This window comes from Symphalangus syndactylus, chromosome 13 (genome assembly GCF_028878055.3).
Source record: "Symphalangus syndactylus isolate Jambi chromosome 13, NHGRI_mSymSyn1-v2.1_pri, whole genome shotgun sequence".
Taxonomy (NCBI): Eukaryota; Metazoa; Chordata; class Mammalia; order Primates; family Hylobatidae; genus Symphalangus; species Symphalangus syndactylus.
The window spans coordinates 57,282,030-57,306,766 of NC_072435.2; the positions used below are offsets into that span (position 1 = coordinate 57,282,030).

Genomic DNA, 24,737 nt, shown 5'->3' on the forward strand with positions numbered 1-24,737 from the left:
TCGCTTGTGGTTCTGCAGGCTGTACAGGAAGCATGGTGTTGGCATCTGCTCGGCTTCTGGGGAGGGCTTCAGGAAGCTCACAATCATGGTAGAAGGCTGAGTGGGAGGAGGCAGGTCACATGGAAAGAGAGAGATGAGGGGGGAGGTCCTAGACTCTTTTAAACAGCAGATTTCACATGAACTGAATGAGAACCAACTCATCACCAAGGGGATGGCACCATGCCATTCATGAGGGATCCACCCTGCGATTCAGTCCCCTCCAACCAGACCCCACCTCCAACACTGGAAATCACATTTCACCGTGAGATTTGGAGGGGACACATATCCAAACCATGTCAGGGGACAATCAGTCAATTTCGTGGCATCTCAATGGAGTGTGTCTTTTGTGTAAACATTGCACCTGTTAATATGCATGTATATGTAGAGAGAGAATCAACATTTGTCTTTAAAAATACATTTGTCTTCAAGCTCTGTAATCTGAAATCTGTCATACTGACATGAGGAGGCAAAAGTGAGGTCCTGGTGGCAAGCGGGCCTCGAGTATTTCAAGCTTTAAGGCTCCATCGGGCTCACTGGGGACCGTTTCTTCCTTGCCTCCTGTCATAAGATTGGGCTACTCTTTGGACCTGATTCCAATGCAGCTCTGAGGAAAACAAACCCTCAGCTCCCTGAAACATAAATGACCTTTTTAAAATTCCAGGTTCATGGAGTGCCTCTCTCCAGATGGCCCCAAACACTTCCATCTATTAACTCGTGCTCATTCAACATGCAGCAGAGGCTATTGATCACCTTCCCTGTGCCGGGGACTGTGCTAGGTGCTGGGAATACAAAGACGGGGAGAGGCCTCGGTGCGATTCCCGATTCCTGAGGTGCTGAGTCAGAGGCAGGTGGCAAATGCTTTTCCCACAGTGGGGGAAGGGCTGTCACCGCGATGGTGCTCTCAGGGAACCAAGGTTCACACATTCAGGGAATTTGGGGCACTGAGTCAGCATTCCGGACTCTGCCAGGATGAGGAGGAGAAGGGGACTCAGTTTCTCTACTTGCAGAATGACTGTCCCCTGCCCTGCCCCACTGGCTTAAAATGTCCTCAACATGTAAGAAGCCCTGGGCAGAGATAGTGTCCAGGGTGCGGTCAGTTGACGTGCCCTGTCAGTCTTTGGCCACGCTCTCAGGCCCCCCTTGCTGTGGCTGTGTTTGCAGGCGCCCCTCAGACTCCACCTGGCAATGTGTCGGTGATGGTGGGAGGCCGGGCTGTGGTGCTCTTAGTAGGGCTATGGGGGCAAGCTTTAGGACCTTGTGAGCCTGATTCACGCGGCAACCTCCACCTCAGAACGCCCTTTCTCCCTGCTGCAGAGCATGGGGCTGGGGGGAGTGGAGAGAACCCTGCCTTATAACAGGGGAGCGGACAGCAGGTAAATTGCCTCCCTCGGGAGTAGCGTGCAGCCCGGCAGGGGCCTGGGTGTGCCAAGGCCAGGCTCTGGGGATTTCAGGACCCAGGCCAGCGCTCCCCAGCAGCAGGGCAGGAGCCAGCCTGAGAGTCTGCAGCCCCGCCTTGGAGTCTGAGCACTCGCGCCCATCCGTCATCCTTGCAGAGCATTGCAACTTTATGCCTACGCATAAAAACTGGAGGGACTCGTCCCAGAGTTTGCTGCCGCCGCCGCCGCTGCCATTAGAGCGGTTTTAATTAGCTGCAGGATTTTTAATGAGCTGAAATCAAGAAGAGCCCCATCTCAGAAGTAAGCGAGAGCCGCGCGCAGGGAAGAACTAGTCTGACAAAACAGAAGGAGGTTGGTGCTCTCGGGGGACCGGGCTGTGGGCTCCCACCGATCGATCGGCGACGAGCAGATGAGTTCCCGAGGCCAGGAGGCTGAGGAGGGAAGCCGGGGCTCAGGGACCAGCGCCCGTTGCAGAGTCCCCGCTGCTGCCACCGCGGCAGAAGGCACGGTGCCGGATTCAAGGTGACGGCAGTGCCTGGCTCCATTCTCCTCAAGTTGCCATAGCAGCCTCTCTCCCAACAAGCAGCTTCTCCAGGAGCCCTCAGCCGGGAGGGACGTCATTGTTCTCTCCTGCCCGTGTGGTGCAAGGAGACCCACCGGACAGAGAACTTTCCCGAGCCCAGGGTCCGCTGACCACGTGGGTGCACCGATGCTACCTGGAGCCAGGCACGGGGACAGGTCCCCACGGCCACAGGGGATCCTCTGGGCGGCTGGGGGGAGCGTCCAGGCCCAGAAGCAGCTGCAGCCAAGCGTGTCCTTGGAGCCGTCCATGCGTCTGTCCGCCTGCTGCCGGTCGCCACTGGAGGTGCGTGTGTTTTGGCTGAATTCCCAAGTCCTTGCTTGTGCCCTGAAGTGAATTTCTTCAAAGAGACACATTTTTAAATCAAATAAATAAGGAAATGGGAGGAATCCTTCGCCCTGCCCTGTGTCCCAGGTGTTTATAAGCTTAATTGGATCTTTTTTTTTTTTTTTCTTAAAGTAAAAATTGGTGACGCCATTCAGGCCTCGGGGAGAAAAGCCACCAGGAGGACTAGGAATTGTGAGGCCAGGCAAGAGCTGCTGGAAACTCGCTGGGGCTGTTTATTTTTCTTGCCTGAACCCTCCCTCTTCTCTGCCCCTGGCAGGCTGGATTTTCTTATTGTCTGTTGGTCTTAGGATGGGTGTAGGCAGGTAAAGGCAGGTTTTGTCCTTGTCATCGGAGCTGAGAGTGATGTAGTCTGTGATGAGGATGGGACAGTCCCAGGTGGAGGCTGAGGCCTGTGACTGTGTTTTTGCCCCACCCCCCAGGCCCCAGCCTGTGACAGATGGTGGTGTCCACTCCCCAGGCAGCAGCTGGACTCCCAGGAGAGGGAGACAGACAGCTCTTAGACCAGCAGCTCCTGTTGCCTTGAAAACAACGTGCGACTTTGAAGCTTGGGGTCCTCCGAGGAACAATAGAGGATTCTACACCCCCTGGAATGCCCGGGGGTCTGTCGGTGACCACCCTTCCTTCCCACACCTTAGGGGAAAGGAGGGTTCTATAGAGTCCAGTTGGCCAGCCATACTGCTGGCCAGTTACCCAGGCGGGGAGGCACACTGACCTTTTGATTCCTGTTTGCACGGAGCAGGGAGTTAGCTGCTCAGATGGTCCCCAGTGAGAACAAACACAGAGCTGAGGGTCCCAGAGGGAAAAGCTGGGATCTGGGGCTTATGGGCTGGACCCTGAAGCCACAGACGGCTCCAATGCCAGCTTCCCTGGATATAGAGAGGGTGTTCGTGTTCTCTCGGGGGCCAGCAAAGGCAGGGTCTTTGAAAGGGGAAACATGAACAGATGAAGCTCCACCACCATGGAGGTGTGGTCCTGGGTCTGTGTCTTCTTCCCCTTCCTGGATTTGGGGGCGTGGATCTGGTCCTTGCCCTGGCTCCCAGGCACATGGGTGGCTGGAACCAGGCATCATGGGGTGGGTTTGGTTTGGGGAGGTTCAGAAACAAGTGAGGACAGGTCTTGGCAGCAGACCCATTTAGTCCTTGACAGTGGATGTCGGTACTGGCTCGAATGGAGAGACTGGGGAGAAGAGAGGACCGGCCAGCTCTCTTGTAACCATTGTGCAGCGCCAGCTACTGAACAAATGAGATGATGATCACACATGCTCCCGAGTCCCCTTTGTTCATCAGGTAGAGCCTGATATTGAGAGACCCCTTATTAGCTGTTTTACCGGGCAGTTCTGGGCGCTAGCTGTGAACTTGTTCTCCTTCCTCTCTCTCTCCTTCCAAAATGGCTTGATGTTGGAGGCTACCCTAGGTCAAACTGGCTTCCTGGTGTCTGACTCAGGAGGCTGCAGGAAGCGCGCCCACACCGTGGCCAGCTTACTCAGGGGCTCATGACGGTTGCTTTCCAGCTGAGGCCTTGCTGGGGACCATAGATGGTGTGTGTGCAGGCACTGGCCGGCACGCACCTGGGCATGTATGCATATGCGTGTTATCAAACCCGCATCTGCTTAGGTCCATGGGTGCGGTGCACATGTGAACACTGTCCCCATGACCGTGCAATAGCAGCTGCTCCTGAAAGACCTTGCATGTTCTTCCTGGTCCCCATCTGAGAGCCACGGCCCCCCTGTGTCGGTGCGTGACATCTTTTCCATTCTTCTAACTCCTTTCTATGACTGCCTGGGGCTCCCCCGAGTGAGGCTGGAGAGAACAGCTCTGCCTGCCTCGTCAGCTGCTCACTCTCTCCTGAGGCTTTGGGGCTGGCCCCGGTGGGGCTGGGACTCTGCAGTGCAGTGCTGTCCTCATGGAGGGAAGGGCTTGGGGGACGGCAGGGCATCGCAGCGCCTGTGGGGCTTGCACTGCTGCATCTGTGTCTTTGCAAGGCAGTGAACCCCAGGTCCTCAGGACGGCCTCATCCAGTGCAGCCATGGAGGGAGAGGCCCCAGCCCCACACAAGAGGCTTTGAGTCTGAGCCCTTGGGGACACATGACTGTCCATTTCTACCCTCTGCAGGCAAGGCAGGGGTGGCCTCGGTAGATGACAGGAAGCAGCAGTTTGTCTTTGGGGCAGAGGCCATTGCAGTGAGGTCGGAGCCGGCCTGACACCCCGGAGCCAGCTTCAGAGACAAAACAGGCCCAGCTCAGTGATTCTGTAAAAAGCTGGAAGGCCGCAGGAACCACCTGCTCGGCACAGTCCAGAGAGCCCAGCGTCAGGTGCCTTCCCGGTGCGGAGAGGCCTGGGGCAGGTTAATTAAAGTTAACTGAGTGAAAAAATAATTACAGAGACTGCAGAGGGGAGAAACCCAAACCTGCAATTTACCCTACCTAGCCCTTGAGCTTTTCAGAACAATCTGGTCGTGGGGAGTCATGGGCAGGGGAGCAGGGAGAGTGCCTCTTCTCATCCCCTGTGCTCCATGGGCTGGGTGTGGGGACTTCTTTCCCCAGTGCCTAGGTCCGTGTTGGGGAGGAGTCACCCGGCTGAAGTATTGTCCCTGGATAGGAAAACATCCTTGGGCCGAGCAGCATATTTGGCCTGGGGCTTGACCAGCCACCCAGCTGTGGCCTCAGAGGCTACTGGGAGCTGCCCACCTGGCCTCACCTTCCTCAGGCACTGACCTGTGCCAGGGTGGGGAAGTTCCCTCCAGGGCTTCTCGGGTGGAAAAAGGGTGATCCCCCGGGCCTAGCCAGCAAGGCCCGCTGGAAAGTAAGGGGACAGAGTGACTGACCTTCAAAGAAGGGGGGGTCCCTGGGGTGCCTGCCGCCTGTGCCTCCCTCCCCCTGTACTCTGCCCATGCTCTCTTTACACACCACTCAGGAACTTATATTCTTCCTTTGGGTAAATGGCCTTGGGGTGCCCCCATCTCGATGCACAGCCTGGCCCTGTTGGTGTGACTGGCTGGTATGTGGGGGATGGGGAATTTCTCTCCCTGCCCTCTAGGAGGAAGTGTGGTAAGGGGTAAGTCACATGGATGTACTCTGGGTCTGCAGTGGCCGAAGCAGTTAGTGCCCGCCCCCAGGAACATGAGAGGGTGTTAGCACCCAGCCTCTGCGCCTCTGAGCTTGGAGTCTGTTGGACACAGGTCTAGCTGCCCCACCTCTGCTCCAGGCCAAGGGCCTCGAGTGCAGGGACTCCAGTGGTCTGGCCAGAGCCTCAGCTCCCTCTGGTGTGACTGTCCAGAGGGACCGCCATCCGCCAACCCATCTGTCAGTCCATCAGTGAGGACAGCCCTGGCTGGCATAGGGGAGTCCGTCTGTGCTTGAATATCCTTTGAGCCTAGCAGGCTCCTTCTCAGAGCCACCTGCTCTATGGAGACCTTGTCCCCAGTGCCCTACAGAGAGAAGCAGGGTGGAGGCACATCCAAGAGCTTCTCTGCCCACTGGGCCGGGTACCAGGGATAAGGACCCAGGTTCCCACTGGTACCTACGCCCCCACCCTGGGAGCACGCATGCTTATTTGGAGGCCTGGACAGTGCAGGGGTTGGCTGCTGGTTACTGACTGGGGGCCTGGGGGTTCCCACCTGGGCTCCTCAAGGCAGGGCCAGAGGGTGTCTCTTTCCATGATTTTTCTGAAGGTGCAGATACGGGAGACCCCGGTGGAAAGCTAGCGTTCCAGCCACAGGTGGGAACAGGCTTCCCTCAGCCTCCCGGGCATGAAAGGGTGGAAAGGGCACCCCTGGGTAACTTGTAGAGGGCAGAGGTGTCTGGGGATTGCACTTGGATTGCTGCAGTGAGCAGGGCCTCCACCTGCCTGGGTGCCTTGCACCTCGGTGATGACTGTCACCCCTCTGCACTGTAGATCTGGGCCTGATGGATGCCTGGTGTGGACGATGAGGGAAGAACGTGCCTCCCACACCCAAGAGGTGACCCCTGAGCGAGCCCCGGATGACCCCGCGACCTGGAACGATGCGGCTGGCCTGCATGTTCTCATCCATCCTGCTGTTCGGAGCTGCAGGTCTCCTCCTCTTCATCAGCCTGCAGGACCCCACGGAGCTCGCCCCCCAGCAGGTGCCAGGTGAGTCCTTGCGCTGAGTCCTGCCATCACTGCCACCAGCTTTCCAGCCTGAAGCTCAGGCCTCCACGGCTGCCCTGGTGTGCTGGGCTTGGGGGAAAGGGCAAGTCTGTGCCAAGACCCCCGGCAGGCAGAGTCCTAGCTTCCCAGGGAAGATGTCAGTCTCAGTGTGGGAGTGCTGTGTCTGATGCAAGACCTCCAGCCAGTGCCTAGCAGCAGGGTGGCCTCTCTTGGGGGTCATGGCAAGGCTGCTGTCTATTGAACCAGTTGTTGCCTTTGATGAAACTCAGATTTAAACAGGATTCTGCCACCTCTCAGGCCTCTTCCACATTGTCAGGGACATCAGAAAGTAGACAACTTCTCCCTGAGCCGGTGCCCCACAAGCAAGACTCAGTTTCCCTGCCCAGTCCTGGGGAATCTAGCCCCTCTTGTCTGGACAAAGGGGATCAGGGTACCTCCTGGTTTTGTGAGGCCAAGACCCCCTCCAAGGATTCCCCACTGCTACTTCCATTCCACCCCTGCCCGGTGGCCCACTGGAGTCACAGAGGGCTGCTGGGAACAGGTGGGATGGCAGGGAGGCCAGAGCAGGAAGGGTGATTCTGGCATCTCAGGGCAGATGGAGTGTGGAGAGGGAGTTCAGGCAAGGTTTCTGCTGCCGGGACACGGTCCCCATCCCCAGATATATGGAAGGACAGGAGGTCAGCTGGCAGGGTACCAAGGCCTGGGAGCTCTCTGCTTTGGAGGGAGAGGAGGGGAGGTGTCTCAGCAGTGGCCCCCATTAGGGGCGGTTCCATGAAGCCACACACTCACAGTCCACATGCTCTAGGGCATGGACAGCCTGGTCCACCCCCAGAGACATCGCTTGTCCTCAGGGACACCCGCTCACTCTTGCTTGCTCAGTGCTGTGAGCCAGAGACAGGATGAAAGAGAAGGGGGCCGGAGGTGTAGGCAGAGGGGTTCCTGCACAAATCCCTGCCAGAAGCCCAGAGCACGGGAAGGGGCCTTACTCTGCAACCCCTCTGCCCCCATTGTGGATGAGCACCCATGATGTGTGGCCCTTAGTGCAGATTGAGGGCCCGTGGGCACCAGGAAGGAAGGTGAAAAGAGCACAAGGAGGCCAGAGCTGGGGCCCTGGGTCTGGCAGCTGCCAGAGGCTCCCCATGGGCAGGCGAATGAGTTGAGAGTCAGAGGGAGGCAGCCAAGGCGGTGGCCTCCAGGAGATGGTGGGCGAGTCATCGGTGCTGACTCACACCTGTGCTGGACCCCCACAGGTGGTGGCTGTCAGAAGTGGGTCTGGCCGCTCCCAGGCTTCTGGAGCAGCAGGTGCGCAGAAGAGCCAGTTCTCCTGTGGGAGCTTTGCAGCCTCACAGGAGTCCCAGAACAGCTCATGACACTGCACTGGCAGAACAGGGCCCCTTGGGACAGCGCCATCAGGGCAGACAGCGAGCTGGTGCTTATGTCGTGTGTTATCTGCATAGAAGCAAACTCAGGAAGAAGGGCGAGCAAACGCTGCCTGGGTGTGTCCTTGGTGTGTGCATGGTTGGGGGTGCATGTAGGCAGAGGGTCCAGGCGGCCAGTGCCCACATTCTGCAGGAGGAGCCTGGGAGAGGAGGCATGAGTGTGCCTGTGATGCCCACCTGGGACCAGGGCCTGGACCCATCGGTGGGACACTCCTGGATGGGACTGTGGTTTGGTGGCTTCAGCTAGTGCCCTGCCCTGCCGCAGCCAGAGCATTCGCTGCGCAGGTCCCTGTTGCCCTGCCCAGCTACCCGAGTGCCACACGTGTGGATTACAGGTGGGCTGGGGACTCAGGGGACGGCTGGGATTTCTGGGAAGATCGGAGCCTCAGGCTGGCAGGGGGTGTCAGATGGCGCGGAGCCGAGGCCATCATCCCTCTGCAGCTGGCAGACCCGGCAAGGAGCACACGTGGGTCTTCTGATGGTCCATGCAGCCAGACCACCCTCACCACGTGCCAGGTGATGGGCAGACTTGACGGTCTGGGTAAATCACACCAAACACAGTCATAAAACTTTAAGTAATGCTTACGTTACTTTCCCTGAGCAAAGTGCCTCTGACACAGGCTGTTTGTGTTGATTTGTTACTATTCATTTATTCCTTCCCTGTACTTCTCACGGCAGCCTAATTGTGATTCGGTACCAAGAAAGCAATATCAAAGTAATTTTCCACAACATTAGTTACAATTTTCTTCTGATCTTTCAAGTGAAACAATCCCATCCTGTTGGCTTCTCTGAGCATATAAACCTTGATTACATTTATCTGTTGGAAACCAGTGCTTACAAAATGTATGTGTCCAGTTGCATGGCTGGGTGGCCCCAAGGGCCCCTGACAGGCCTTCTCCCTGTGAATTTCTGTTGGTGGGAGGAACAGATTCTGGCAGCTGCCCTGCCATCCCGATCAGGCAAACAGGCAGGTGTTGGGGTGGCGGGTTGGGGGTGGAGATGAGCGGATCTACGGAGGAAATTCCACACTGTGGCATGAACTGTCCTGGGGACGGAGTTCTCTGGGAGCTGCAGTTTGTGGCACAACAAATGTGGACAGGGGATGGGGAGTGGCGGGAATTCTGAGTTGCTTGAGATCCCCTGGGGCCTGGCCTCATTCGTGTCTCTCCCATGCAGCCTCCAGGTGTTAACAGCACCTGAACTTTACATGGATCAGCCAGCCAAGCTCACCTGGCTCAGGCAGTAGATGGAATTGTAGGGGGTTGCCAAGCTTTTGTACATCAAACCACATTTTAAACATTTTTTTTTTACTACAGTCCAAATCAAATCTTTGGAAACAGGAAGAGCTACCCGGTAAGCTATCCGCATACGAAGATGAGGTTTTGTGTATCAGAGAATTCACCTCTCCAGTTATAGTTCTTTGCTGGTCTCCAGGATTGCCAGGCCCTGAGGCCAGAGTTTCTGCTTTCAGGAAATTTGCTTTTTGACCCAGTAGACAAGACTCACCTCTTCTCCAAGAGAAAGACTTGGAGACCAGGCCAGAACTAGGAATAACAAACACCAGTGGCCAGGTGTGGTGGCGTATTCCTGTAATCTCAGCACTTTGGGAGGCCTGGGTGGGAGAATCACTTGAGCCTAGGAGTTCTAGACCAGCCTGGGCAACATAGCAAGACCCTGTCTCTACAAAAAAAAAAAAAAGTTAGCTGAGTGTAGCGGTACACACCTGAAATCTCAGCAACTTAAGAAGCTGAGGTGAGTGGATCGTTTGAGCCCAGGAGGTCGAGACTGCAGTGAGCTGATTGTGCCACTGCGCTCCAGCCTGGGTGACAGGGCCGGACTTTGTTTCAAACCATAAAAAACTCCCAATGTACTGGCTCTGGGGGCTGCAGAAGGCTGACTCCACATTTGGTTGAGCAAACTGAATTTTACGAGCTGCTTTCTTTGTGAATGTTTTATCATAGAGAGTTTGGAATACATGCAGTAGTGGAGTAGGATAGTGCCATGAACACCACGTACCTGGCACCCAGCACCCCCCATCAACACCAGGCTGGCCCCATCCATAGCACCATCCACTTCCCTCCTTTCATGTGATTTTTGAAGTCTATACCAGATATCCTATCAATTCAGCTATAACTATTTCTTTTTTCTTTCTTTCTTTCTTTGTTTTTTTTGAGATGGAGTTTCATTCTTGTTGCCCAGGCTGGAGTGCAATGGCGCGATCTCAGCTCACCGCAAACTCCACCTCCTGGGTTCAAGCAATTCTCCGGCCTCAGCCTCTCGAGTAGCTGGGATTACAGGCATGCACCACCACCTCTGGCTAATTTTGTGTTTTTAGTAGAGACGGGGTTTCTCCATGTTGGTCAGGCTGATCTCAAACCCCCAACCTCAGGTGATCTGCCCACCTCAGCCTCCCGAAGTGCTGGGATTACAGGTGTGAGCCACCATGCCCAGCCTCAGCCATAAATATTTCAATATATTTCTCAGTTTAAAAGATAAGAACTATTTTATTGACATCACCACTAAACTCATTCCTTAATAACATCAAATTTAACAATTCCTCAATAGCATCAAATAGTCAGTGTGCAAATATCTAGCTGTCTCACAAATATAATTACCTTTATTTCCTATTTGTGCCATCCAATATCCAGAAAAAGCCCTCACATGGCAGTTGGTGGATGAGTCTTTTAAATCTCCTTTAATCTGTAAGTTTCCATCTCCATCTGTATTTTTCTCCCACTATTTATTTGAGGAAACCAGCTCACGGTTCCTGTAGAACTTTCTGTAAGTTGTGATTTGGCTGATTGCGCCTGTCTGATAAGGATTCACATTGTTCTCTGTTCTTTGTTGTCCCAATAAATTAGGTGAATCTTGAAGCTTGATCAGATACAGGTTTGGATTGGTTTTTGTTTTGTTCTAGGGAAGTTTTGGGGGGCAGGAATTCATAGGTGGTTCTGTATTATTCCATCAAGAGGCTCCTGTCTGCCTGGCTGTCTTGTGTTATCAGCCGCCAGAGATGATGCCTAGATCCAGCCATTCATTAGGGGTTACACAGTGGTAATGTTCTGATTTTATCACTCCTTCTTCATTCTTTTAAGTGGAATGGATTTTGTTTTAATGGGGCGAGGTGAGTCATTGTCAGTGACCCATGAAGCCAAAGTGAGTGGTGTGGATTGATTGGTTTATTCATAGATGTATATAAAACTACAATGTTACCAAACAGATTCTGTTGTACCATATAGATTCTGTTGTAGTTTATTCATATATATATATATGTAATGTTAACATACAGATTCTATTGCTGGCACACTGTAAATAGTTCGTTCTTTTAATATTTGGCTTTTGCAGAGTGAGTTTTCTTTAAGTGGGGCCACCCCATGTTTCAGAGCCCTTTGCCTTTTCCTGGAGTCAAGGAGTTGTGGGTGGTGGTTCTGGGGTGCCCAGTGGGGAGGCAGCTGTGGTGGACAGCAAAGATCCCCCTCAGGGACCCCAGGCAGACAATGGGACTGGACAGCCCCCAATGACTCCTAGGTCTGTGGCCTGTCTCAGGGCACTCCTGCAGGGCACAGGGAAATTTAACAATGAAGATAATAATGAATATTGACTGAACATTTACCATGGGCCAGGACTTGTACTGAGAACTTTACTTTTTTGAGACAGAGTCTCACTCTATAGCCCAGGCTGGAGTGCAGTGGTGTGATCTCGGCTCACTGCAACTTCCGCCTCCCAGGTTCAAGCGATTCTCATGTCTCAACCTCCCAAGTAGCTGGGATTGCAGCTGTCCACCACCACACCTAGCTAATTTTTATCTTTTTAGTAGAGATGGGGTTTTACCATGTTGGCCAGGCTGGTCTCAAACTCCTGAGTTTCAGGTGATCTACCTGCCTTGGCCTCCCAAAGTGTTGGGATTACAGGCGTGAGCCACCACGCCCAGCTTTACATGTTCTAATGCATATAATTTCCCTTTCCTCCCCTCCCCTCCCCTCCCCTCCCTGCCCCTCCCCTCCCCTCCCCTCCCCTCCCTGCCCCTCCCCTCCCCTCCCTGCCCCTCCCCTCCCCTCCCCTCCCCTCCCTGCCCCTCCCCTCCCCGCCCCTCCCCTCCCCTCCCCTCCCCTCCCCTCCCCTCCCCTCCCCTCCCCTCCCCTCCCTTCCCCTCCCCTCCCCTCCCCTCCCCTCCCCTCCCCTTCCCAAGGCAGGGTCATGCTCTGTGGCCCGGGCTGGTGTGTAGTCTTGCCATGATAGCTCACTGCACCTTTGACCTCCCGGGCTCCAGTGATCCTCCTACTTGAGCCTCCTGAGTAGCTGAGACCACAGGCAGACGCCACTACACCCAGCTATTTATTTTATTTTTTATACAGACAGGATCTCACTATGTTGCCCAGACTGGTCTCAAACTCCTGGGCTCAAGCGATCTCCTGCCTCAGCCTCCCAAAGTGCTGAGATTACAGGTGTGAGCCACCACAACTGGCTAGGTATAATTCTTTTTTTTTTTTGAGACGGAGTCTCGCTCTGTCGCCCAGGCTAGAGTGCAGTGGCACGATCTCGGCTCACTGCAAGCTCCGCCTCCCGGGTTCACGCCATTCTCCTGCCTCAGCCTCTCCGAGTAGCTGGGACTACAGGCGCCCGCCACCACGCCCGGCTAATTTTTTTTGTATTTTTAGTAGAGACGGGGTTTCACTGTGGTCTCGATCTCCTGACCTCGTGATCCTCCCGCCTCGGCCTCCCAAAGTGCTGGGATTACAAGCGTGAGCCACCGCACCCGGCCCTGGCTAGGTATAATTCTTACAAATAAACGATGTCTAGTTTGAGACAATGTGCCAGCACTCACTGGGGCAGACACAGAAGCAGCAACAATACTAATACTAGCTAACGCTCTCAGGCCCTCGAGATGAGCCAGGCACAATCACAAGCACTTTACATATATTTAATACTCATTTACTACTTTTAAAATTTCAATAGTTTTGGGGGTATAGGTGGCTTTGGTTACATGGATAAGTTCTTTAGTGGTAAATTAGGAGATTTTAGGGCACCCGTTCGTCACCCAGGCAGTGTACACCGTACCCAATATGTAGTCTTTTGTCCCTCACCCCCCCTCCCAGCCCTGTCCCCTGAGTCCCATAGTCTATTGTATCACTTTATGCCTTTACTTCCCCACAGCTTAGCTCCCACTTATAAGTGAGAACATGCGGTATTTGGTTTTCCATTCCTGAGTTACTTCACTTAGAATAATGCCCTCCCCATCTATCCAAGTTGCTGCAAAAAACATTATTTTGTTCCTTTTCATGGCTGAGTAGTATTCCATGGTGTATATATACCACATTTTCTTTCTCTTTCTTTCTTTCTTTCTTTCTTTTTTTTTTTTTTTTTTTTTGAGATGGAGTTTTGCTTTTGCCTCCCAGGCTGGAGTGCAGTGGTGTAATCTCAGCTCACTGCAATCTCCACCTCCTGGGTTGGAGCAATTCTCCTACTTCAGCTTCCTTAGTAGCTGGGATTACAGGTGCCCACCACCACACCTGGCTAACTTGTGTATTTTTGGTAGAGACAGTGTTTCACCATGTTGGCCAGGCTGGTCTCGGATTCCTAACCTCAGGTGATCCACCCGCCTCAGCCTCCCAAAGTGCTGGGATTACAGGCGTGAGCCACCGCACCCGGTCACCACATTTTCTTTATCTGCTCATTGGTTGATGGGCACTTAGGTTGGTTCCATATCTTTGCAATTGTGAATTGTGCTGCAATAAATATGCATGAGCATGTGTCTTTTTCATATGACGACTTTTCCTCTGAGTAGATACCCAGGAGTGGGATACCTGCATTGAATGGTAGTTCTACTTTTAGTTTTTTAAGGCAGGGGTCTCCAACCCCTGGGTTAGGACCCAGGCTGCGCAGTAAGAGGTGAGTTGTGCGCGAGCTATCGAAGCTGAGCTCGTCCTACTGTCAGATCGGCAGCCACATTAGAGTCTCAGAAGAGCTCGAACCCTCTTGTGAACTGCACATGCAAGGGATCTAGGTTGTGCACTCCTTATGAGAATCTAATTCCTGATGATCTGTCACTGGATATATTACATGTAATAATATATCCATGTATATACATTATATATTACAATGTAATAATAACAGAAATAAAGTGCACAATAAATGTAACGTGCTTGAACCATCCTGAAACCACCACCCCCATCTCCCTTCCCCGGACCGTGGAAAAATTGTCTTCCACGAAACTGGTTCCTGGTGCCAAAAAAGTTGGGGACTGCTGCTTTAAGGAATCTCCACACTGTTTCCCATAGTGGTTGTACTAATTTACATTCCCACCAGCAGTGTAAAAGCGTTCCCTTTTCACCACATTCATGCCAACATGATTGTTTTTTAACTTTTTTTTTTTTTTGAGATGGAGTTTTGCTCTTGTTGCCCAGGCTAGAGTCCAATGGCATGATCTTGGCTCACCACAACCTCCGCCTCCCAGGTTCAAGCAATTCTCCTGCCTCAGCCTCCCAAGTAGCTGGGATTACAGGCACCTGCCACCATGCCTGGCTAAATTGTTTGCATTTTTAGTAGAGATGGGGTTTCATTATCTTGGCCAGGCTGGTCTCGAACTCCTGACCTTGTGATCCACCTGCCTCGGACTCCCAAAGTGCTGGGATTACAGGCGGGAACCACTGCACCCAGCCTGTGAGCCTTTTAAGAAGTGTCTCTTCATGTCCTGTGCCCACTTTTTGATGGGATTATTTGTTTTTATCTTCATTTAATGCTTTATTTTTATTTATTTATTTTTTGAGATAGTCTCACTCTGTCACCCAGGCTAGAGTGCAGTGGTGTGATCTCAGGTCACTGCAGCCTTGACTTCCTGGGCTCCAGTGATCCTCCCACCACAGCCTCCTGAGTAGCTGGGACCACAGGCACCCCCTCCACGCCCATCTAACTTTTGTATTTTTGGTAGAGATGGGGTTTCGCCACGTTGCCCAGGCTGGTCTCAAAATCCTGGCCTCAAGTGATCCACCCACCTCGGGCTCCCAAAGTGCTGAGATTACAGTGTGAGCCACTGTGACTGGCCTCATTTAATACTTTAAAACCCCCATGAGTGAATTGTTATTACACCCTTTGAAAAATGAGACTATTGAGGTAAGAGAGGCTAAGAACCACACCCAAGGCCACGCAGCTTCTGGGCTTCAGAGCTGGGATGTGGCCTGGGCGGCTGCCTGTTGTTTGCTACATCACACTGTCTCCCCAGCACTTGGGGCACCCAGTATTGTTGTGTTCGGGGCCTGGAGCAGAGGCTGGGCAGAGAGAACAGTGTGGATAAAGGACTGGAGTCCTGAGAGAATGTGGCACGTGGAGAACTCTAAGTGGTTTAGGGGCTGCAGCATGACCTGTGGATCTAGACTCCTAGCTGAAGACACAGCTGGCCCTGGGCCCAGCAGGCCCTTGCAGTGTGGTAGAGGAGCCCGCCTTGGCCCCTGGCAACAAGGAGCTCTGGGGACCCTGGAGTAGGGAGCGGTGCATCAGAAAGCTCATTCTGGGCCAGGCGCAGTGGCTCATGCCTGTAATTCCAACACTTTGGGAGGCTGAGGCAGGTGGATCACCTGAGGTCAGGAGTTAGAGACCAGCCTGGGCAACATGGCAAAACCCCGCCTCTACTAAAAATACAAAAATAAGCCAGGCGTGGTGGCATGGGCCTGTATAGTCCCAGCTACTTGGGAGGCTGAGGCAGGAGAATTGCTTGAACCCAGAAGGCAGAGGTTGTAGTTCTTTTAAAAGAACTACAATCCTTTATCCAGTGAGCTGAGATAACGCCAACTACAATCCTTTATCCAGTGAGCTGAGATCATGCCACTGCACTTCAGCCTGGACGACAAAGCGAGACTCCATCTCAAAAAGAAAAAAAAAAAAAAGAAAGAAATAAAGCAAGCAAGCTCATTCTGGTGGCTGCCTGTTGTGTGGCCGTGGGCAGAGAGCAGAGAGGGAGATGTGACAAATGCAAGGAGATTCGGGGCAGCCAAGGATATCGCATGCAGTGTTGGAGACCTTTCGAGTGAGAGGACAAGGAGGTGAGGAGGGCGGGGAGGGCAGTGGTCTTGGTTCAGAGGGACTCGGGTTTCTGGCTCTAGAGGAGGGAGGTTGGGGGTGCCATTCACTGGGGCAGATGTGGCAGATGGGGAGAGGTCGGGGCAAGGGGGCAGGAGATCACAGGCTCCATTTGGGGCTTATGGCGTCTGAGATGCTTGGCAGGGTGCGTGGAGTCTCCGTGTAGCTCCTCCACCGAGGGGTGTTCAGCCCCACAGAACGAAGGACCAGGCAAGACAGGCAGGAAGCCACCACCATACCCTAGCCCCACTGCACCTGCGTCTCCACTCACAGGTCGACACACTCACTCCTTCACCCTCATACACCCCAGGCCTGGGCGCCGGCGCCATGCAGGGTGGAGAGGGCTGTGGGAGAGCCTTCCCCTGGGAGAGGGGCTGGCAGCTCTGGACTCAGATCTACTCCGCATTTCCAGGCCAGGAAACCAGTATCCTGGAAGCTGTCCACGCTCCCTGTTGGGCTGGATGCCAGCATGGAGATTCATGCTTTTCTGCCCAAACCTCACATTGTCCTGGGATGGGACCTCCACACCTGGGTCCCTGGGCTTGCCAGCCACAGGGAGAGATCTGTACGTGCCCATCTGTGTGAAGGCCCTGCAAGCCCAACCGCTTAGCTGTACTGAGGCAGGGGAGGGGTGCACAGGGAGATGGAGACACGGGAGGAGGAAGCTCGGGCTCTGCTCTTGGGAGCTCACAATCTTTGGGGTCAAGGAAGGAGGTTATCCAGGCCCTTCCCTCCAGGGTTCCAATCTGGGGGCAGTGGAGGAGAGACCTGGCCCTGAGAGGCTCAGCGGGGCCTGGGGGACACTTAAGGCAGGTTGTAAACCTTTCTTGAATGTGAGTGCTGGAGGAGTCAGGAGGACTTCCTGGAAGAGGGGAACTGTGGGCTTCTTGTTTGTCCTCTCTGGTGAACAGGAGGTGCTGACCTCCAGTGGAAGCAGTGAAGCGGGCTTGGGTGAGATTCCAGTGGAGCCAGGGGTCTCCCTCCGGAGCACGTGCTGCTATGCATCATGCCCAATATCTCACAGCTAGAAATGGACAGAGCCAGAAGTCCAATGCCCGCGGGTCTGCCTGATGCCAAGGGCTCTTGTTTTGATCTCCTGGAGGCAGTACTGTGTTGATTGGAGAAAGTGTGGCCCTCACTCTGGGTCCCAGGGTTACCAGGGACACACTGCCCTGCCTGTACCTGTGCGGAGGACTAAACTGCAATGTCAGAAGGTCTGTCCAGCTCCTACAGTGACTGTCATGTTCTGAGTGTGTCCCCCTGGAGCTCTGAGACAAATGCCAGGACAAATGCCATGGGTGGGCCAAGACCACAGGGGCGCCTGCTAAGAGGCTCTCAACAGCTCACCCAAAAGAGGGTGAAAGAGGCAACAGAAGTGCAGCGGCCACCCCTGCCTGCCATCTCTGAGCAGCTGGGCCAGGTTGGCTGCAGGGGAAATAAGCCTACTGGCCCTCTCAGAGCGAGGCCGGTCCTCACGCAGCTGGGCGTCTAAGCCCACACTCCTTCCTGGGCTGGTACCCATCCCTCCAGTTTCCATGGAGCCTGCTGCTTTCCCTGGGCAGGTGAGTTTTATTGGAACCCTCTTGAGTCTGTTTCCTGAAACCATTTTCTAACGGCATTGCGGAACATCATATATATTTCCTACAAACCTTGCGAGGCTGACACATCCTTGTTGTGACTGTGAATATCAGAAGTGACATGTAATTGCAGTGATCCATCCTGTTAAGTAGCTGGCAATACATTATCTCAAAATCAGCAAGGCTGGGACTCTCAGAACCCAGTGTTTCTAAACAATGCAACTGCAGCTTCAAACTCTCTTCCTGAACATCGCCCAAGGCTGGCAAGGGCCACCTCACCCTCCCGTGCCTCGCTTTTCCTGGGCCACAGCGGAGACAATTTCACTCCAGGGAAAGCCACCCACTGGGTTTTCAGTACTCCTGGAGTGCCCCCTCCTCGTCACCTAATGCACCAGGCTCTCCGCCTCAGGGCTGTGGGTGGGGTGCTTGTAACAGTGTTCCTTCCAAGCATGGCTGTGGAAGTCCTGCCCTCCTTTTTTCTCATAAACTCCAGAATGTCTTCGTGGGGGTTCCTTCTAGGCCAGGCCAGCCATCATTATGCACAATTGGAGGTGGGGAGGGGCAGAGAGGGTGGCCAGAGCCCAGGGGCACAGAAAGCCAAGCCCCAGTTGCTACTTTGCACCCATCAGGGACACACCCACACTGTGCTTTATGCTAATTCTGGGGCATGGTTCACATAGATTGCAATGTGAAGGGTGCCCCTTGGAGTTGTGCAAAGACCAGTAATGATGGAGAGATGGATATGGAGCACTCCTTGCATGGTGATTGCCCAAGTGCCAGAAATAGGCAGGGTCGGAACATGGAACCTTCAGATCTGGATACCCAGAGCCTAGTGGGTTTGATGGGTCCGGGTGGTGCTAGCGTTGGGACCATCATTGATTAGATTCTGCTGTTTGAGGGTGGGGGTCATGAAGGACCTTCACTGCCACACTCCCTGGGAGGCCCTGATTTGGAGGGGGTGCCCACTGTGGGCCCTGTCTCTGCAGTGAAAGTTTCTCAGTCTCAAGCCTCTCTCACCTGAGCCTGGGCCGTTCCCCGTAGCGGTCCCATCCTGTGTCTTCCCAGTCTTCTACATGGCCACGATTTCCTGGGTTCCTCCACCGCCTGCAATTGGAGTGAATATTTTCCTTTTCCTGCAGAAGACACCCTGGGGGTCTCTAGCCAGAGCCTCACTTTCCTTTGGTGCATTAAAATATGCTAAATGAAAAATAATGAGCATGTAGGAACTAATAACAGGAATCACCTAATTAAATTAGGAAACAGACATCACATCGCTGTAATCTGAAAATTGATATTAATAGAAACGGTCCCAGAATTGTTATGCTAAAAGTTCCTAGGGGTGGGGAAATTAAAAAGGAGTGCAGAATAGAAAATTGGGACGATCATGTCCAATAAGAGTGAGACTTATGTTTTAAAAGGAACTACAGTAACATGCTAAAAATAGAAGAGGAGTCTAATGAAGTCATGGACAAAAGTGGCTTTGAAAACCGCAGAGCTCCACGCACGTGTATGATGGTAATTTATAAAATGAGACAATGTAATCAAGCTTCAATGTGCATGAAATGTAGTCAGGGTTATTGTTTATTGGGTGCCTGGCACGTGGTACTCATTCTATTTTCCCTCGCCCTCCTCGGCAGGCGTCTTTATCCTCAACTGAAACTTAGGGAGGTTCATTCATTTACCCAAAGTCCTGAAGCCTGCGTGGCTCAGCGAGGATTTGATCCCAGATCTGCCTGATTCCAAAGCCTGTGCTCCCCCTTCTCTGTCCTTCTTTCCTTTTGCTACTAGTTAATGTCATGGTCTATATGTTTGTTTGTTTGTTTGTTTTTGTTTTTTGAAATGGAATCTCGCTCTGTCGCCCAGGCTGGATCGCAGCTCACTGCAACCTCCACCTCCCAAGTTCAAGCGATTCTCCTGTCTCAGCCTCCCGAGTAGCTGGGATTACAGGCATGCACCACCACGCCCGGTTTATTTTGTATTTTTAGTAAAGACGGAGTTTCACCATGTTAGCCAGGCTGGTCTCGAACTCCTGACCTCAGTGATCCACCTCAGTAATCCACCCGCCTTGGCCTCCCAAAGTGCTGGGATTATAGGCGTGAGCCACCATACCCAGCCTATGTTTTGTTTTAAGATAAGGGGTCTTGCTCTGTCACCCAGGCTGCAGTGCAGTGGCACGATCATAGCTCTCTGCAGCCTCAAACTCCTGGATATTTCTTTTCTTTTCTGATGTTATTCTACCATTTTTCTTAAAGGACATTTCTTGCCAACACCCAGCAGATTGTGGCAACTGTCAGCTCCCCAAACCAAAGCCCCAAGGCTCCTCCATTGTTTGGATTAATAAAACCCACAACAAAGACACCTTCTGAAATTTCAGTCCACCTGGAAAACTGGGTCTCCCATTATGTGGGGGCCTGGGCAGGATCCAGAAGGGCAGGCAGTTCTGATGCTTGTCCTGAGTCCCCAGGTAGCCCCAGTGTTGGGTTGTGTCTCCATAATGGCCAGTTGTTCCCCAGAGGACCCCCAAGGGGGGTGAATCTGGCTCTGTACACCTGCAGTGTGAGTCACAGCCCAGAGGGCCCAGAGCAGGTCTCAGGTGTGGGGTGACCCCGTTCCCACTCTGCCTGGCCCAGAATGAATTGGAGGGACTAGGGGAAGAGGACGCCGAGGTCACAATCTGTGCATGAGATGCCTTAGGATTACCTTGGGTCTGGAGTGCTGGGACTGCTCCGAGGGCCAGGCATTGAGCCCAAGGAGGACCGAAGGCTGGGGGCTGGGGAGGGATGGACTTCTTTTCTCTCCACCTGTGCCTACGCCTCCCCCACCTCTGTCCCCATTCACTGCCTGAGCATCTTCAGTGACAGTCACCTGGCATCAGAGCCAAGCCTCCCGCACAGCCCAGGGCAGCTGCCATGGAGAGGTGGAGGGCAAGGGAGACTCCACTCCCCAAGTGGCACCAGGCTCCAAAGGGGCCCGAGGTAGGGGGCCCTTTGCCTGGCTCTGTCCCCTTCCCCCAGCCTCACTTGGCCTGGAATCTCAGGGCCAAGGGGGAGGGCCTGGGGACATCCAGTGGGTTGAAATGGGGCACACCCACTGCCAGCATAAAGAAGGGCCCAGTGGGGTCCCACCGTGTGCCAACCCTCCTGATGTCCTCGAGCTCCTGTTCCTAACACAGGCAGCAGGGAAGTGGTGAGGAGTCCACCCACGCTCCAAGGACAGGGCTGTTGCTACAATTGCTGTCCTTCTCCATGGCCACTGCGTGGGTCTTGGTTTTTTAAAACTCTGAAAAGGTTATGGTAGCAGTTATGACAACAGGAGCCTGGAGATCTGGTTCTGGAAGCTAAAGGGGTGGGTCCGTAGGGGTGGCGAGGGCCCACACGCCCTGGGGCTAGACGCACCTTCTGCTGGGCTCCAACTGCCTGCCGGTGGGGTTATCCCGCTCTTGCATTGAGGTCGCCACCATTTGTGGTGCCTTTAAGGTCACTACAGGTCCCCCGCTCCTTCTCACAATATTTGCAGAAGTTGGGAGCCGCTGGGCAGATCTCATTTAAGCCAAAAAAGCTTTACCATTATATGCCTGCTGATGTTTTCATTATGAAGCTTATTTTCCAGGATTTGTGGCTCTGCAGTTTTGACTTGAATCATAGTGGAAGTCAGTGGAAGATTCGCTTATTTTGAAATTTTATTTTATGTGGGGAAAATAGCTGAGCTTAAATCGGTTCGGTTGTCCCCTCTGACAGCTGCCACTGGGGAGTCCCTGCACAGCACAGGCTCCTAGTGGGGGGTGGACGAGCTCCTGGGGGCTTCTCATGTTTGCGTCTGGGGTCCCAGAGGGAAGTTGGGGGCTGCCTGTCATCTTGCCCTGAGGCCTGGTTGAGGCATTTTTCAGCCCTCCCCAGAAGGCCTGAAGACTTCTGAGAGGGTGGGCTGGCCCCATCCCAGCTCCCCCCAAGCTCTGTGCCTGGTCTTGGTTCTCCACCAGGGCGGGACTGCAGGGATGGTGATCCATGAGCCCCTCACTACATTCTGGTTGTGTCCAAAGGTGCTTCACCATGGGAAGGCTGCTCCCGGTGTTCCTCAGGTCCTGGATGGAGTCCCAAGACTCCATCCCACCTCCTTCAAAGGCTACAGCCATTTGTGAGTGCATTTGACCTTTGCCCTCAGGGTCTGGGTCTACACTGGAGGGAGGGGAATGAGGGGATGTCCATGGGAACTGTGTGGGGTCACTGGGATCCATCAAACAGTAGGTCTGACAGAGCCACAGGGAGCGAGAGACCACAGGATGGGGGGAAGGGGAGGGGGTGAGGGGAAAGTGGACAGACAGGCCCCAGGGCCAGGGGCCACCGCTGCTTCCCTCCAGCCCAGAGCTCTGTGCAGGAGTGTAGGTCCAGAGTGGCCAGGTCATCCTTTTTGTTTTTTAAAAAAGCTAAGAATCTGGCCAGGTGCAGTGACTCACACCTGTAATCCCAGCACTTTGGGAGGCCGAGGCAGGCGGCTCACTTGAGGTCAGGAGTTCGAGACTAGCCTGGCCAACGTGGTGAAACCCCATCTCTACTAAAATTACAAAATTTAGCTGGAGTTGGTGGCAGGCACCTATAATCCCAGGTACTTATGAGGCTGAGGCAGGAGAATTGCTTGAATCCAGGAGGTGGAGGTTGCAGTGAGCCGAAATCACACACTACACTCCAGCCTGGGCGACAGAGTGAGACCCTGTCTTAAAAAAAGAAAAAAAGAAAAAAAGCTAAGAATCGGTAACATACATTTATTTGGATTCTCCTGATTTTAAGGGCCAGCTCTAATTTGGAATGTGTTTTTTAACGTTACATAATAGGTGATGCTTGGTACCTCCTGTTGGTTGGATGGGCTGGGAGGACTGGATCTTTCCAATACCCTAAACCCCCGTGGGGCTGAGACCTGCCCCCTAGGCCCTATTTGGCTCCATGCCTGCTCTCCCTGTGCCCCCTGGGAGGACACAGAGGCGGTGGGTCTCCTGGTGGGAAGGGGACTCTAAGAATTACTTCCAGCCCCACAGGACCCCCATGAAGCCAGACCCGAAGCAGTCCATGAGCAGAGCCTGGGCCCTGCTGACCAACAGTGGCTGCACAGAGCCCCTCGGTGGCACTATTTGGTTCAGCAGCCAGGAGCCCTGCCAGATACCTGTTCACTGTTCAGGTCTGGCAGGGGACCTGGGGGGTCCGGGAGGTGACTGGTCAGCAGAGATACAGGGAAGGCAAGGGCCAGAGAGTGGGGTTCTGGGGAGGGCACCTAATTAAAACCTCCTTCATTTATGCACACTCACCTGCAAATATTTGCACCCACTGGCAAGCTTCTGTTGCTGTAGCAAAGGAAGAATCATTTCAAGCAAAGCTTTCCTGTGAGTGGGTACTCTCTCCAGTATCTACCTGGGGATGGGGGCGTGGGTGCCCGTGGGTGTAAATGGAGGAGAATTTCTGACTTGGCAGCCTGCTTCCCACAGTGATGGGGTGTGGCAGGCATGGCCACCCTGGCTCCCTTTCTGCCCCCCAGGGTACCATGGCAGCCACACCCAGCAAGGGTCCCTTTGGAGAGGGGCCTGGCCCGGTCCAGCAAGGGACTCTTTGCAGATTCGCCTTCCCTGCTGCCTCTGTGTCACAGTGATGTCCCCGGGGCTGGGAGAGGGACCCAAGAGTCCTGAGAGCATTCAAGGAGGTGGCATCCGGGGGTGTGGTGTGGGCAGTGATGATGGTATGAGCACTCAGCGCCTACTGTGTACCAGGCACTGTGTTTTACATGCTTTACCAATATCCTCACACCAGAGCCTCGCTGCACCTATCTCTATTTTACAGATGAAAAAAACTGAAGCACAGAGAGGCAAAGTCACTTGCCCAAGGTCACACAGCCAGGAAGTGTCAGTGCTTGAACTAAAACCTGGTTCCTCAGATCTCAAAAGTCTGAAGTCTTCTTGGTAACCTGACAACCACTCAGGGCTGGGAGCAAGCACCATGCGATGAGATGCATGGCATTGGAGGGCCAGCCTGGGTTAGAGGTTGGGGGGCTGCATGGCACTGCCCTGCAGACTATCAGGGTGTGATTCATTCCTGCTCACAGCAGACGTGTTCTGGTTCTTGTGCACACTTGTGTGTGTCCTGATAAAGAGTCAGGTGCCCATGTGTGTGCATGTGTGTGTGCATCTGGCCCTCACCCATAATCCTAGCTGTGTACACATATGTGTGCTCACCTCAGTATTACTATACACCCATGGGTGGACAGGTGCCTTACGGCTCATGTGGAAAGCACTTCACCCTGAAGTCTGGGCTGGCTGCTATTAGCGTACCCTGACAATGTCACCTGCCAGGTCATGGGCCAGGCAGGGGCAAATGACTTGGGCCCCACAGGGTGAGTTGTCTGTCGGTTGTCAGCCACAGAATTGGGTGACAAATTGCCATTCCAGCAGGCACTCAGCAAAGCCAATTATTGTAACCCCTTGCCCACGACCCACACAGACCAAATAATGAAATTACATTCATAATATTTCAGGTCGAGTGATCGCTGCTTGAATTAGTTCCTTCTCAGAACCCAGCCAGAAGTAGCGGCAGTAATTAAAGGATTTTCTGTGCTTAAATCAACTGTGCGCATCAAGCGTGTACAACACACAGGGCTTGCAAAATGTGTGCAGGCCTCGTCCCTTCACTAGGGAGTAAAAAGGACAGGCCGTGATTGTGGGAGGACCACAGGCCGGGAGGAGGTGGGTTTTTCCTGCCGGGGAAATGTTCCACTTTCACTCATTTATTTTAGAGACGTTTACTGAAAGATCCCTGCTCCAATGGGGCCTCACAGTGAGTAAGGTGATGGGGACTTTCTGGGGTCCACCCTGACTCCTCCCAAGCAGGTATTTTAGCAGTGTTGCAGGGGTAGGGTGCTCTGTTTCTCAGACTAAAGTGCAAGTCAGAGTTCACTGCAGCTTTAACCTCCTGGGCTCAAGCGATCCTCCCACCTCAGCCTCCCCAGTAGCTGGGACCACAGGCATGTCCCACTGTGCCCAGCTAACTTTTCAATCTTTCTGTAGAGACAGGGTCTTGCTGTGTTGCCCTGACTAGTCTCGAACTCCTGGCCTCAAGTGATTCTCCTGCCTTGGCCTGCCAAAGTGCTGGGATTACACACGTGAGCCACCTAGCCTGGCC

The 24,737-nt window shown here is 53.7% G+C and overlaps 1 protein-coding gene across 1 annotated transcript in view; it reads left to right on the forward strand.

Moving 5' to 3' along the window:
- Positions 1-1,756: 1,756 nt before the first annotated feature.
- Positions 1,757-24,737, forward strand: part of CHST8 (carbohydrate sulfotransferase 8) — a 90,250-nt gene continuing 67,269 nt past the window's right edge. Inside the window, exons 1-2 of the mRNA XM_055238121.2 lie at positions 1,757-2,301; positions 6,258-6,473. Coding sequence (XP_055094096.1) covers positions 6,344-6,473 — 130 coding nt within the window. The 5' untranslated portion in view covers positions 1,757-2,301; positions 6,258-6,343. The remainder of the gene's footprint in view (positions 2,302-6,257; positions 6,474-24,737) is intronic.